We start from the raw sequence: 16,113 nt of genomic DNA on the forward strand, positions 1-16,113 counted from the left end.
AATAAAAATGCTTAATAATATCTTCATTAGAAACACCGGCAAATACACATTATACAATACAAGCATTACTTGAGTGTGTATGACTTTACAAACTTTATTGTGTTGTGATTGCAACAGACTACCTTATGCTAGTCACGTCAATAATTAGTAACCAATTTAACCTGCGATTGCAGTTTGGGGAAAACCTATGTCTGTTACTTCAATAATCATAATAATCGTCCTAACTTCGTTAAAAAAGCCAAGGACGGACCATCCTGATGCAATATCAACATATATCGTAAGGATAACAACTACCAAAAATGTACAAAATTGTGTGATACAGTTTATGAGCATGTTTTCCATCCCTCTACGAGTCAAAAATGACCCAACAGAAGTTGACTTATTTAATAGAAGTTGAAATGATTCATGAAGAAGTACATTTGAAGAAGCTCAATTGCCTTCATTCGGCCTGGGGATCTTCTTATATTCATAGTTGTTTATGTCAACACTCTGCTGCAAAGCCTGCAACCAACACAACCCATCAGTATGGTTCAGAAAATATACATTTATAGAACTAGGGATGGAAAAAGACGGGCTTGGTAACGGGCCAAAAGGGGTACGTTTTATTGCTTGTCAAAACAGGTCGGGTTGAGCAGACCAAGTAACACTTTTTATTACTCTTTCACCCTTATAAATAACTAATATGTTAACTATGATGTATTATTACAAAGCTATGCAATCACAATAATAACATCAGCTTTTGTTAACAAAAAGAGATGTGAAAGGTTTCATGCCTTTATATACATTTTAGAGAACCAGTTTCACCCACTCGTCCCATTTGACTCGTTAGTATTAAAATATAACCCAACCCATTTGCATATAAATTGATCAAAACTGCCACCTCTAATAATTTTATACTGATAGGTTATTTATGAGTGGTTATTAGGGGTGTAAATGAACCGAAAGAAACCAGCAAACAAGAACAAGGCTTGTTCATGTTTGTTCGTTATGTTTAATCGAGCAAACACAAACATTTAAACAAGCATATTTTCTTATGTTTGTTTGTGTTCACTCATTAATAAATAAACGAACTTCCTGCTGAATAGTTCGTTTACACTTTACAGCCCTAGTTATTATGTTACCTTTAGCTCCTCTTCCAGGGACAAGTTTTTGGGTTTGTAAGCTTCAGTCGGTCCTGTCCTTGAAAGGGCTTTTTTTGTTTCAAGGATCTCCCACGCTTGGTCGTCTTTCACCTTAGCTATATCCTTGCTAAATTTCACATCAATAAGATAAAAATCAAGAAAAGAATATGAAAGAAATGATGTTATACGCGTTAATTTTGATTTAATAACTTAGTTAAGTATCACTCGCCTGCCCTGCAACAGATGACCGAGTCCAAGTGCTCCAAACACGGTAAGTGAAATCATAGGAAGCCCGTACCTGATAAACGGCCCTTTTCTTCCCCACCTTTTGAACCCTGAAGTTGAATTCTGAACCTTACCGGCATTTGTGGCTCCAAGTTTATTACCTTGATCCATTGTTGTTCCAACTATTGTCATCCTTAAATACCGCAAAGTGACATGTACTGTAGTGGAAAATATGTAACAATGATGCATAAATTCTTTAATTCATAAATCATAACAGCCAATAAGTTCATCATTAATCAATTTTCAGACAACACAAATTATTACTTCTAGTAGAGATATAAGCGAACCGAACGTTCCGTGGGAAGTTCGTTTATGTTCATTTATTTAATAAATGAACGAACATGAACAAGAAAAACTTCTTCAATTAACTAAACGAACAAACAAGAACAAAGGTCATGTTCGTTCAATTGTGTTCGTGAACATTCAATAAAGCGTTCGTTTACGTCGGTTTACGTTTGCTCATTAAAGGTTTTTTAATACTTTTTAATGACTTTATTTAATCTTATTATATAGAATTAAGCAAAATTATTTAGCCCAAACTTAGGAGCCGGAACAAACCGTTGACCCTGACCATTCTCGATTAGTTGAATCAAATAAAACATTGGTTGCGTTCATGGACGGTTCACGAAAAAGCTCATTTCACTTAATGAAATGAACACGAACATGAACAAGACCTTGTTCCATTCCGTTCCGTTCCGTTCGATTCATTTACAACCCTACTTGTAAGAGAGAGAGGTAGTATGTTTATCTTCTGTTAACGAAACCAAATTCCAAGTAATAAATATTTAAGTCGCCGGTATAATAAACTAAATAAAAAATGGGCAAATCGTAATGGGACAATCGGAAAACTGAACATGTTAGTATTATGTATGATGTTCGAATTGGTTACGGAATGGAAGAGAGGTTCGATTGTCACCTGGTTTTGTGAAAGAAAACAGATCGAATTGCAGGAGTCGTTGAAGCGAATCAAGTAAATCGTTTGAATAAGCTGATTTGTTGGTGGTGGTGGGCGGAGGTACTGTCACAGGACCTAGGAATTCGCCGGCAATGGTTTGGTTTGTGTTAGTGGGTTCGAAGGTCAGACTAACACGAGCCCGGAAATTGTTTTCGACACGTGAGCCGGGTCACGAGTTTGGAGTTCGGATATGACCTGTGAAATTCCGTTAAGCTAAATGAACGAACACCAACATATACCATGTTTAAAATTATATTCGATGAACAAACGTTAGCTTGGGCTTGAAGTTAAACAAGCCAACTTGGTTTGACTTATTTATTTTAGCGAACTCAAGTTTAAGTTTGCGTTCGGCCCCTAAAAACTCAAGTCAGTTATGGAGCATCAAGCCAACTTATTTATTCTTTTCAACTTATAATATAGAATAATATTCTTACATCAATGTAAATTTATATACATGTTTAATATTTATCGTTTTCTTAACGTTAAATATTATTGAAAAAGGAGTTATGCTAAACACACCATAACAAACTATAAACACTATAAAGGAAATCTAACAAAATTAAACCTATCATTTTCCCACTTCAAGCTTGCGAAGTGTTAAAAACCAAAAGGTAGTCACTTCATAAGCGACTTTGAGTTTGGTTTGGTAACTAACTTGAATATTGTTTGTAGCATACTTGAAGATGGAGGGTTGGACTTGGACAACTGATAATTAGGAGAACCGTATATAAAAGTTGTAAAGTTGATGAGCTATAAATTGAAATTGTTGTCTCTAGTTTGTCAAATGATTCTTGTTTTGTAATTTAACGTAGCGTTTGGTATGCAAGAATGGAGGATGGAATGGAATGACTCATTGTGAAGAAATGGTAAAAAGTATGTTTGGTTGATCAAATGAATGGAATGACTCATTACCTAGTCAATTCCATTCCCTCTAAAATACCCCAATTTCATTCCCTCTATACCCCCATGTTTTTTTCATTTCATTCCCTCTTTCACCCTACATCACCTCCACCACCCTCCCACCACCACCCACCATCAACACCCACCACCACCACCACCTACCATCGCCACCACCTGCCACCAAACACCACCATCGTCGTCCACCTCCGCCACCACCCACCTCCACCAACCATCGCCATCAGTGCCAGCTGCCCACCGTCATCGCTGTCCACCACCGTTGCCACTGCCACCAACCACCACCATCACTATCAGTGCCAACCACCCGCCGCATCCATCAACCATTGCCCCACCATCACACCCGCCGCCCACCATCACCTCCACTGTTACCGCCACCACCCACCCCACCACCACCCCACTACCACCACCCACCTCCAACCACCATTATCTCGTTGCCCACCACCACCCCCCACCGCCCACCAATGCACGACCGCCACCTACCTCCCACCACCACCACTCACTACCATTTTAATTTTTTTTTTCAACCTACCAAACAATACAAAGTAATGATTTATTTCATTCCCATGTGGTAACCAAACATTTCATTGGAATGGTAATAACTCATTCAATTCCTTTGTCCATTCCATTACACCACGTTCATTCCATTCCGTCGTCCATTTCATTACCTCATACCAAACAGACCCTAAGTGTTCTCTTGAGACATTGTTTTTAATTGTTTCTCTGTTCTCTAACTCACTGTAATCTCATCACGTTGGTAAAAGATTTAGTCTAGGATCTAATCACAGATTCACGGCTAAATCTATAAGTTGTCAAATTCTTGTTGTTCTTAAGTTTAATTTTATCCGATACATGTCTTGTGACACAAAGTTTGCTTTGGTTTTTATTCATAAGAAGGAAAACGTCTTGATGTCACCCACCAGTTGCGATTATGTTGTCAAATTATTACTAAAAACCTTATAATTTCTTGACATTCACAACAGCTAGCACGTAACGCAAGTTATCGCTTGTAGTAGTAACATTTCTCCACGACATCTGTAGTTTTTTAGGGAGAATAACTCTTGGATTGGATAGAAGTCTAGAACTGTAACCTCATAAAGCTGGTAGTTTAACCCAAGAGACCAAGATATGTACCGTAGCTCTAGATGCCTTGACTGACTGAGATTGACCACTATTTATGATATAACTTATAAACACTAAAATGTTATCTTAAGCTTTAAATGAGCGAAACAACAAAACAAACATGCGTTCACTCGAATTCAGCTCGGCTGAAAAATGCAAACTTTCTACCATTACACTACATTAAAGGAAGGACGTTGTAACACCCCAACCCGGAACAGGCTAACGTGTTACTATTACAGATATCAAATCAACGCCACAATCCAAAATACAACAAAAATTAATGCAACCTACGTCATATTATTAAACAAAATGAATTAACTTTTAGAAGCTTGAACTTCATTTTTTTATCTCTCATCACTAAATTCCCAGAATCCCGGATTACCTGAAAACAAAATAAGAAAAACAAAACAAGAAAACACGGCTGAGCCAAAAATTGCCCAGTAACGGAAAGAACAATAGTATAGGTAAGGACAGACGTAAGAGAATAAATATACGAACTTCAATTCAAACTCGAAACCAACCCTTTTTACCTAAACATATACTTAATAAAATTCGGATGTATGATCCGACACTTGGCCAGAACATGGTCAAACGCATGCGGAAATATATCAGAACTATAACAAAAACACCCAGAGCCAGAAACATATAACTTGTAACATATAATGTGTGACGTGTAACATATAACGTGTAACATTTAACTGAACTATAATTAAATGCGAAACATAATCCGATACACGATCGGGACGTAATCTGAATATACTCAAATTTAATCAAATGCATATACACATATCAAAACGGACCAGAAATATAGCGAAACAAAATATAATTACTAAAATACACGACGATGATGTTAAAATAAATAGCTCGTGTAATACGGAAGCACCCAGAGCCTAAACAGAGGGGTACACAGCTAGCTAGTCCATGCACCAAAGAGACGGTGTGGGTGGCGTGCACACATTGTTCCATCTCAAACAGAAATCAGGAGTCAGGAGTCAGGAGTCGGAGCTAAGATCGATCTATACGCCTCTAAGTGGCCAAGGTACTACATGAGTACTTTCAGAGACGCCGTGAACTTTGATTACGCACTGTCACGATAAGTGCCATGTCAGGAGTCAGGAGTCAGGAGTCGGAGCTAAGATCGATCTATACGCCTCTAAGTGGCCAAGGTACTACATGAGTACTTTCAGAGACGCCGTGAACTTTGATTACGCACTGTCACGATAAGTGCCATGTCAGGAGTCAGGAGTCAGGAGTCGGAGCTAAGATCGATCTATACGCCTCTAAGTGGCCAAGGTACTACATGAGTACTTTCAGAGACGCCGTGAACTTTGATTACGCACTGTCACGATAAGTGCCATGTCGTTGACGCCCCAACGACAAGTCAGAAATGCTCGGGTAACAGAGTACTGAACTAAAGTCGTATAACTAAAATATATTATATAAAATAACTGAACTCAAAATATAACCGACGCGTAACGAAAATCCGTACTACAAAGTAACGGAATAGAGTCAATACTAAAAGTGAACAAAAACAGAAACCGTACTACAAAGTAACAAAATAAAATTTATACTATGAGTGACAGAAACCAGAATCCGTACTACCAAGTAACAGAATATAATTAATACTAAGAGTAACAAAAACAGAAACCGTACTACGAAGTAACAATAAATAGAATCCGTACTACAAATTAACGGAATATAATTTATACTATGAATGAAAGAAACCAGAAACCGTACCTTAACAAAGGAGCACAAGCAAGTAAAATTCAAGTCGCGTAAAATACCGCAATAGCACCTACGTTTTATCATTGTCCCATTAAACTTTATGAAACTTATCCGTTGGTTGGTTAAATAATTTCCATCGACAGAGAATTTTAAGATTGTTACTTTATTAGACCACTAATGCTATATGCACCTTGTATTAGTGGCCCATTAAAATACATAAAACACAACAAATTTTACTTGCAAAATAAATATAACAAAACCCACCGGTAGTTGTAACAATTATTGTTTAATAATAGAGATCATTAGTTTGGCTTAGTAAAACCGGACATAAACTTTTAATAGCTTATTTAGATTACTATAATAATAATAATAATAATAATAATAATAATCATAATAATAATAATAAATACTCATAAAGCCTCCATGCAATTGGAATAGTGATTCCAAAATAATAACTCATACGTATTCTTGTAGGCATATTACTAATTTACTTTTGAAAACTAGATTTTGAGTTCACTGATCTCATATATAAAATTGGCACACATGCATAATCTCAAAGGAGAAGTGTGCAGAATCAAAATTTGTAATCTTAGTCGCCGGAAACAAACGAAAGTTATTAAAATTCTTACCTCAGCGGGTTAGCGGAACGATTCGGTGAGACACAAGGACTAACTCAAGAGCGCTCACGGCTTCATCGGTCACCGAAACGAAGCTAAACACGTGGGTTATGAATCAAAAAGACCTGTAGATCTGGTTAAAGTCAGCTAGTTGGCAGTTTGAGTCGCAAAGGAAACGGGATGCGGCGGTGGTCGTAATACGATAAGCAGAAACAAGATTAAGGGTTTTTGTGATGTTGATAGAGTTAGGGTGCTTAAAAAGAAACGAATCGATCATCTCAGATATATCCGAAAGTTTGAATTTGAAGAAGCCAACTTGATGATAAATGGAAATTTAAAATAATGCACATGTGGTTAGTCTTGAGTTTGAACCCATCCATTATTCTTAGTATTATTATTTATTATTATTATTATTATTATCATGTATATATATATATTTATTATCCAATATCAAAGTTCGGGTTATTATAATTATACTCCCCTAAAAAAAAAAATTTCGTCCTCGAAATTGTAAGACGGTGACACATACTTTCGGATATCACGGAAACGAAACAAACTTAAAACTTTCATAAATTCAGACATGACAATTGCAAAGTCTTGGAAACAAATATTAGGACATATAAAACAGAATTCATATGAAATCAAAACCATCCAAACTGAAATAGCTGACTCGTTGCCATGATGATATTGAACGAAACTATGGGTAACCTAAAACTTGTATCGGATAATACTAGTTCTTATAAACGGAAATCAAAAATTTCATTTGAACACAGAATTACATATAACATAGTGGATAATTAATAACTAAAATAAATACATTTTGATGAGCTAAAGCCTATGACTAAATTGTGTAACTAATAACCAAAACGAAAGACAGATAACTGAAACATGTGACTTATAAGTGGAAAATAAAAAGTGATAACTAATGGAATACTAAAAAAAAAAAAAAAATCAAGACTTAAAACGTAAATTTTCAAAAACATATTTTGAATATTAACATGCATTTCTACACTGATATAAAAATAAATAAATATATAATAAAAGACACGTAACACTAGCAGATAATAGCGAAAACTTAAGACAATGTCGTATCTAAATATTAGAGGAACATTAAGCTGCAAAATGGATTTTAGTAGCACACATACATACCTGTAAATTCATGGTTACGTTCGCGACCATAATCATCAATTTACCTTACGAGTGTGTCATAACGGTCCTTCCATTACACATCTTAAAGACTAAACTTATATAAAAAAAAAATGACGTGTTGATATACTAAAAAAAATGATGTCAAAATCTTGACATAAATGATACGAAACACGACCCAAATATGCTAAACTTCAAACACACCAAACATAAGAGTCTTCTAACATGACAGATAAACAGAGTGTGAAACTTAACAAAATCCAAATTCGCACGAAATCAAACCCAAATAAACTGAAATACGGGGTACTAAAACGAAAACAAATACGGATAATCAAAACGGTTCATGGCTTCAATTTCCCCAGAACTAATCTTTTTGCGCAGGTCTAGCGTTTTCTCCATTATTAGCTCTAGGGTCCCGCTGAGGGCAGTCTCTGATCATGTGTCCTGCATCTCCGCATCTAAAACAACGACCTTCAGCTCGACGACAAGCACCTCCATGACGTTTCCCACACGTGCCACACAGAGGAGTATTTCGGTTTTGTTGATTAAGTGGTTGAGCTCTGGTGGGGTTATGATGTTGTTGCATATTATTCTGTGCGGTCCTATGATGCTGATTTTGATTTCCCCCATTTCGTGGCTGATTGTTGAAATTCCCATCAGTACGCTGTCTACGGTCTCGGGGTACAAGGGACTGTTCGGTTCCAACCTGAGAAGAAGATTGACCCTGATTATTTTCTCTTGGCCGCTTACGACTTTCATCAAAAGACTTCTGGCGGTGTTTCTTATCATTATCAAGGTTCAACCGCATCAACTATCTTATTTATGTCATTAAAACGGAGGTTCAAGATAAACTTCCTATCTCGGTCACAAATGGCCCACTTGAAATGGTTGGTCTGTTGTTCTTGCGTGCCTACAGTTGGGCCAAGAAAACTAACCAATCGACTGAAACGATTTTTAAACTCAACGATGGGCTCATCATTAGCCTGAATAATTGAAGAATATTCTCTCAAATATTCACTGCGATCAGCATCAGTGAAATACTGTTGGTAAAACAAAGTACGGAATTCATTCCAAGGAAGTGTAGCAGCATAATTGTCTCCACCACGTGCAGCTTTCAGTGTCTTCCACCATCTGTGAGCGTCATCTTCGAGCTTGTAAGTAGCTAACCGAACCTTAAACACATCTTCAACACCCAGCACTTCAAACAGTTTCTCGATGTGCGCGATCCAGTTTTCAGCTTCTACTGGAGAACTAGCAGTACTAAAGGATTTTGGCTTTTGCTTTTGAAAACGCTCAAGCCAGACATGAATACCAACAGGATGATTGTTGCCTCCAGCATTGTTTCCACTGGCGTTGTTGCCACCGGCGTTGTTACCACCGACATTGTTGCCACCGGCATTGTTCTGCTGCAACTGTTGTATGATGTTAGGGACCATTTCCGCAATAGCTGCATTGACGGCGTTAGTAACAAGGGTCGCAAGAGGAGGGTCGTTTCCAGCATCATTCTCGTTTTGGCGATTCACACGTCTTCTAGGAGGCATCTGGAAGTAAGGTAGCGTATGAGCTGAAAGATAAAGATTTACGGAATACGCGGAGAACGAAAAGAGGAATCCTAACCCGACGTCTACCCATTAACTCATATGATTAATTATTTATTGTATAAGTTTTCTACAGGAAAGAGCCTGAGCTCTGATACCATAACTGTAACACCCCAACCCGGAACAGGCTAACGTGTTACTATTACAGATATCAAATCAACGCCACAATCCAAAATACAACAAAAATTAATGCAACCTACGTCATATTATTAAACAAAATGAATTAACTTTTAGAAGCTTGAACTTCATTTTTTTATCTCTCATCACTAAATTCCCAGAATCCCGGATTACCTGAAAACAAAATAAGAAAAACAAAACAAGAGAACACGGCTGAGCCAAAAATTGCCCAGTAACGGAAAGAACAATAGTATAGGTAAGGACAGACGTAAGAGAATAAATATACGAACTTCAATTCAAACTCGAAACCAACCCTTTTTACCTAAACATATACTTAATAAAATTCGGATGTATGATCCGACACTTGGCCAGAACATGGTCAAACGCATGCGGAAATATATCAGAACTATAACAAAAACACCCAGAGCCAGAAACATATAACTTGTAACATATAATGTGTGACGTGTAACATATAACGTGTAACATTTAACTGAACTATAATTAAATGCGAAACATAATCCGATACACGATCGGGACGTAATCTGAATATACTCAAATTTAATCAAATGCATATACACATATCAAAACGGACCAGAAATATAGCGAAACAAAATATAATTACTAAAATACACGACGATGATGTTAAAATAAATAGCTCGTGTAATACGGAAGCACCCAGAGCCTAAACAGAGGGGTACACAGCTAGCTAGTCCATGCACCAAAGAGACGGTGTGGGTGGCGTGCACACATTGTTCCATCTCAAACAGAAGTCAGGAGTCAGGAGTCAGGAGTCGGAGCTAAGATCGATCTATACGCCTCTAAGTGGCCAAGGTACTACATGAGTACTTTCAGAGACGCCGTGAACTTTGATTACGCACTGTCACGATAAGTGCCATGTCAGGAGTCAGGAGTCAGGAGTCGGAGCTAAGATCGATCTATACGCCTCTAAGTGGCCAAGGTACTACATGAGTACTTTCAGAGACGCCGTGAACTTTGATTACGCACTGTCACGATAAGTGCCATGTCAGGAGTCAGGAGTCAGGAGTCGGAGCTAAGATCGATCTATACGCCTCTAAGTGGCCAAGGTACTACATGAGTACTTTCAGAGACGCCGTGAACTTTGATTACGCACTGTCACGATAAGTGCCATGTCGTTGACGCCCCAACGACAAGTCAGAAATGCTCGGGTAACAGAGTACTGAACTAAAGTCGTATAACTAAAATATATTATATAAAATAACTGAACTCAAAATATAACCGACGCGTAACGAAAATCCGTACTACAAAGTAACGGAATAGAGTCAATACTAAAAGTGAACAAAAACAGAAACCGTACTACAAAGTAACAAAATAAAATTTATACTATGAGTGACAGAAACCAGAATCCGTACTACCAAGTAACAGAATATAATTAATACTAAGAGTAACAAAAACAGAAACCGTACTACGAAGTAACAAGAAATAGAATCCGTACTACAAATTAACGGAATATAATTTATACTATGAATGAAAGAAACCAGAAACCGTACCTTAACAAAGGAGCACAAGCAAGTAAAATTCAAGTCGCGTAAAATACCGCAATAGCACCTACGTTTTATCATTGTCCCATTAAACTTTATGAAACTTATCCGTTGGTTGGTTAAATAATTTCCATCGACAGAGAATTTTAAGATTGTTACTTTATTAGACCACTAATGCTATATGCACCTTGTATTAGTGGCCCATTAAAATACATAAAACACAACAAATTTTACTTGCAAAATAAATATAACAAAACCCACCGGTAGTTGTAACAATTATTGTTTAATAATAGAGATCATTAGTTTGGCTTAGTAAAACCGGACATAAACTTTTAATAGCTTATTTAGATTACTATAATAATAATAATATTAATAATAATCATAATAATAATAAATACTCATAAAGCCTCCATGCAATTGGAATAGTGATTCCAAAATAATAACTCATACGTATTCTTGTAGGCATATTACTAATTTACTTTTGAAAACTAGATTTTGAGTTCACTGATCTCATATATAAAATTGGCACACATGCATAATCTCAAAGGAGAAGTGTGCATAATCAAAATTTGTAATCTTAGTCGCCGGAAACAAACGAAAGTTATTAAAATTCTTACCTCAGCGGGTTAGCGGAACGATTCGGTGAGACACAAGGACTAACTCAAGAGCGCTCACGGCTTCATCGGTCACCGAAACGAAGCTAAACACGTGGGTTATGAATCAAAAAGACCTGTAGATCTGGTTAAAGTCAGCTAGTTGGCAGTTTGAGTCGCAAAGGAAACGGGATGCGGCGGTGGTCGTAATACGATAAGCAGAAACAAGATTAAGGGTTTTTGTGATGTTGATAGAGTTAGGGTGCTTAAAAAGAAACGAATCGATCATCTCAGATATATCCGAAAGTTTGAATTTGAAGAAGCCAACTTGATGATAAATGGAAATTTAAAATAATGCACATGTGGTTAGTCTTGAGTTTGAACCCATCCATTATTCTTAGTATTATTATTTATTATTATTATTATTATTATCATGTATATATATATATTTATTATCCAATATCAAAGTTCGGGTTATTATAATTATACTCCCCTAAAAAAAAAAATTTCGTCCTCGAAATTGTAAGACGGTGACACATACTTTCGGATATCACGGAAACGAAACAAACTTAAAACTTTCATAAATTCAGACATGACAATTGCAAAGTCTTGGAAACAAATATTAGGACATATAAAACAGAATTCATATGAAATCAAAACCATCCAAACTGAAATAGCTGACTCGTTGCCATGATGATATTGAACGAAACTATGGGTAACCTAAAACTTGTATCGGATAATACTAGTTCTTATAAACGGAAATCAAAAATTTCATTTGAACACAGAATTACATATAACATAGTGGATAATTAATAACTAAAATAAATACATTTTGATGAGCTAAAGCCTATGACTAAATTGTGTAACTAATAACCAAAACGAAAGACAGATAACTGAAACATGTGACTTATAAGTGGAAAATAAAAAGTGATAACTAATGGAATACTAAAAAAAAAAAAAAAATCAAGACTTAAAACGTAAATTTTCAAAAACATATTTTGAATATTAACATGCATTTCTACACTGATATAAAAATAAATAAATATATAATAAAAGACACGTAACACTAGCAGATAATAGCGAAAACTTAAGACAATGTCGTATCTAAATATTAGAGGAACATTAAGCTGCAAAATGGATTTTAGTAGCACACATACATACCTGTAAATTCATGGTTACGTTCGCGACCATAATCATCAATTTACCTTACGAGTGTGTCATAACGGTCCTTCCATTACACATCTTAAAGACTAAACTTATATAAAAAAAAAATGACGTGTTGATATACTAAAAAAAATGATGTCAAAATCTTGACATAAATGATACGAAACACGACCCAAATATGCTAAACTTCAAACACACCAAACATAAGAGTCTTCTAACATGACAGATAAACAGAGTGTGAAACTTAACAAAATCCAAATTCGCACGAAATCAAACCCAAATAAACTGAAATACGGGGTACTAAAACGAAAACAAATACGGATAATCAAAACGGTTCATGGCTTCAATTTCCCCAGAACTAATCTTTTTGCGCAGGTCTAGCGTTTTCTCCATTATTAGCTCTAGGGTCCCGCTGAGGGCAGTCTCTGATCATGTGTCCTGCATCTCCGCATCTAAAACAACGACCTTCAGCTCGACGACAAGCACCTCCATGACGTTTCCCACACGTGCCACACAGAGGAGTATTTCGGTTTTGTTGATTAAGTGGTTGAGCTCTGGTGGGGTTATGATGTTGTTGCATATTATTCTGTGCGGTCCTATGATGCTGATTTTGATTTCCCCCATTTCGTGGCTGATTGTTGAAATTCCCATCAGTACGCTGTCTACGGTCTCGGGGTACAAGGGACTGTTCGGTTCCAACCTGAGAAGAAGATTGACCCTGATTATTTTCTCTTGGCCGCTTACGACTTTCATCAAAAGACTTCTGGCGGTGTTTCTTATCATTATCAAGGTTCTTAACCGCATCAACTATCTTATTTATGTCATTAAAACGGAGGTTCAAGATAAACTTCCTATCTCGGTCACAAATGGCCCACTTGAAATGGTTGGTCTGTTGTTCTTGCGTGCCTACAGTTGGGCCAAGAAAACTAACCAATCGACTGAAACGATTTTTAAACTCAACGATGGGCTCATCATTAGCCTGAATAATTGAAGAATATTCTCTCAAATATTCACTGCGATCAGCATCAGTGAAATACTGTTGGTAAAACAAAGTACGGAATTCATTCCAAGGAAGTGTAGCAGCATAATTGTCTCCACCACGTGCAGCTTTCAGTGTCTTCCACCATCTGTGAGCGTCATCTTCGAGCTTGTAAGTAGCTAACCGAACCTTAAACACATCTTCAACACCCAGCACTTCAAACAGTTTCTCGATGTGCGCGATCCAGTTTTCAGCTTCTACTGGAGAACTAGCAGTACTAAAGGATTTTGGCTTTTGCTTTTGAAAACGCTCAAGCCAGACATGAATACCAACAGGATGATTGTTGCCTCCAGCATTGTTTCCACTGGCGTTGTTGCCACCGGCGTTGTTACCACCGACATTGTTGCCACCGGCATTGTTCTGCTGCAACTGTTGTATGATGTTAGGGACCATTTCCGCAATAGCTGCATTGACGGCGTTAGTAACAAGGGTCGCAAGAGGAGGGTCGTTTCCAGCATCATTCTCGTTTTGGCGATTCACACGTCTTCTAGGAGGCATCTGGAAGTAAGGTAGCGTATGAGCTGAAAGATAAAGATTTACGGAATACGCGGAGAACGAAAAGAGGAATCCTAACCCGACGTCTACCCATTAACTCATATGATTAATTATTTATTGTATAAGTTTTCTACAGGAAAGAGCCTGAGCTCTGATACCATAACTGTAACACCCCAACCCGGAACAGGCTAACGTGTTACTATTACAGATATCAAATCAACGCCACAATCCAAAATACAACAAAAATTAATGCAACCTACGTCATATTATTAAACAAAATGAATTAACTTTTAGAAGCTTGAACTTCATTTTTTTATCTCTCATCACTAAATTCCCAGAATCCCGGATTACCTGAAAACAAAATAAGAAAAACAAAACAAGAGAACACGGCTGAGCCAAAAATTGCCCAGTAACGGAAAGAACAATAGTATAGGTAAGGACAGACGTAAGAGAATAAATATACGAACTTCAATTCAAACTCGAAACCAACCCTTTTTACCTAAACATATACTTAATAAAATTCGGATGTATGATCCGACACTTGGCCAGAACATGGTCAAACGCATGCGGAAATATATCAGAACTATAACAAAAACACCCAGAGCCAGAAACATATAACTTGTAACATATAATGTGTGACGTGTAACATATAACGTGTAACATTTAACTGAACTATAATTAAATGCGAAACATAATCCGATACACGATCGGGACGTAATCTGAATATACTCAAATTTAATCAAATGCATATACACATATCAAAACGGACCAGAAATATAGCGAAACAAAATATAATTACTAAAATACACGACGATGATGTTAAAATAAATAGCTCGTGTAATACGGAAGCACCCAGAGCCTAAACAGAGGGGTACACAGCTAGCTAGTCCATGCACCAAAGAGACGGTGTGGGTGGCGTGCACACATTGTTCCATCTCAAACAGAAGTCAGGAGTCAGGAGTCAGGAGTCGGAGCTAAGATCGATCTATACGCCTCTAAGTGGCCAAGGTACTACATGAGTACTTTCAGAGACGCCGTGAACTTTGATTACGCACTGTCACGATAAGTGCCATGTCAGGAGTCAGGAGTCAGGAGTCGGAGCTAAGATCGATCTATACGCCTCTAAGTGGCCAAGGTACTACATGAGTACTTTCAGAGACGCCGTGAACTTTGATTACGCACTGTCACGATAAGTGCCATGTCAGGAGTCAGGAGTCAGGAGTCGGAGCTAAGATCGATCTATACGCCTCTAAGTGGCCAAGGTACTACATGAGTACTTTCAGAGACGCCGTGAACTTTGATTACGCACTGTCACGATAAGTGCCATGTCGTTGACGCCCCAACGACAAGTCAGAAATGCTCGGGTAACAGAGTACTGAACTAAAGTCGTATAACTAAAATATATTATATAAAATAACTGAACTCAAAATATAACCGACGCGTAACGAAAATCCGTACTACAAAGTAACGGAATAGAGTCAATACTAAAAGTGAACAAAAACAGAAACCGTACTACAAAGTAACAAAATAAAATTTATACTATGAGTGACAGAAACCAGAATCCGTACTACCAAGTAACAGAATATAATTAATACTAAGAGTAACAAAAACAGAAACCGTACTACGAAGTAACAAGAAATAGAATCCGTACTACAAATTAACGGAATATAATTTATACTATGAATGAAAGAAACCAGAAAC

At 37.1% G+C, this 16,113-nt stretch overlaps 1 protein-coding gene across 1 annotated transcript; it reads right to left on the bottom strand.

The window, feature by feature from the left end:
- Nucleotides 1-273: 273 nt before the first annotated feature.
- LOC143568155 (uncharacterized) lies at nt 274-2,526 on the bottom strand. The gene is made up of 4 exons (XM_077054376.1): nt 2,323-2,526; nt 1,351-1,564; nt 1,122-1,248; nt 274-501 (listed from the first exon to the last, which is right to left on the bottom strand). Exons 2-4 carry the CDS (start codon nt 1,536-1,538, stop codon nt 430-432), a joined length of 387 nt encoding a protein of 128 aa, XP_076910491.1. The 5' UTR covers nt 1,539-1,564; nt 2,323-2,526; the 3' UTR covers nt 274-429.
- Nucleotides 2,527-16,113: the final 13,587 nt, after the last annotated feature.

The sequence above is a fragment of the Bidens hawaiensis genome, unplaced genomic scaffold (genome assembly GCF_021521415.1).
Source record: "Bidens hawaiensis isolate Kalapana, Puna unplaced genomic scaffold, B.hawaiensis_p1.1 tig00023819_1, whole genome shotgun sequence".
In the NCBI taxonomy this organism is placed as follows: domain Eukaryota; kingdom Viridiplantae; phylum Streptophyta; class Magnoliopsida; order Asterales; family Asteraceae; genus Bidens; species Bidens hawaiensis.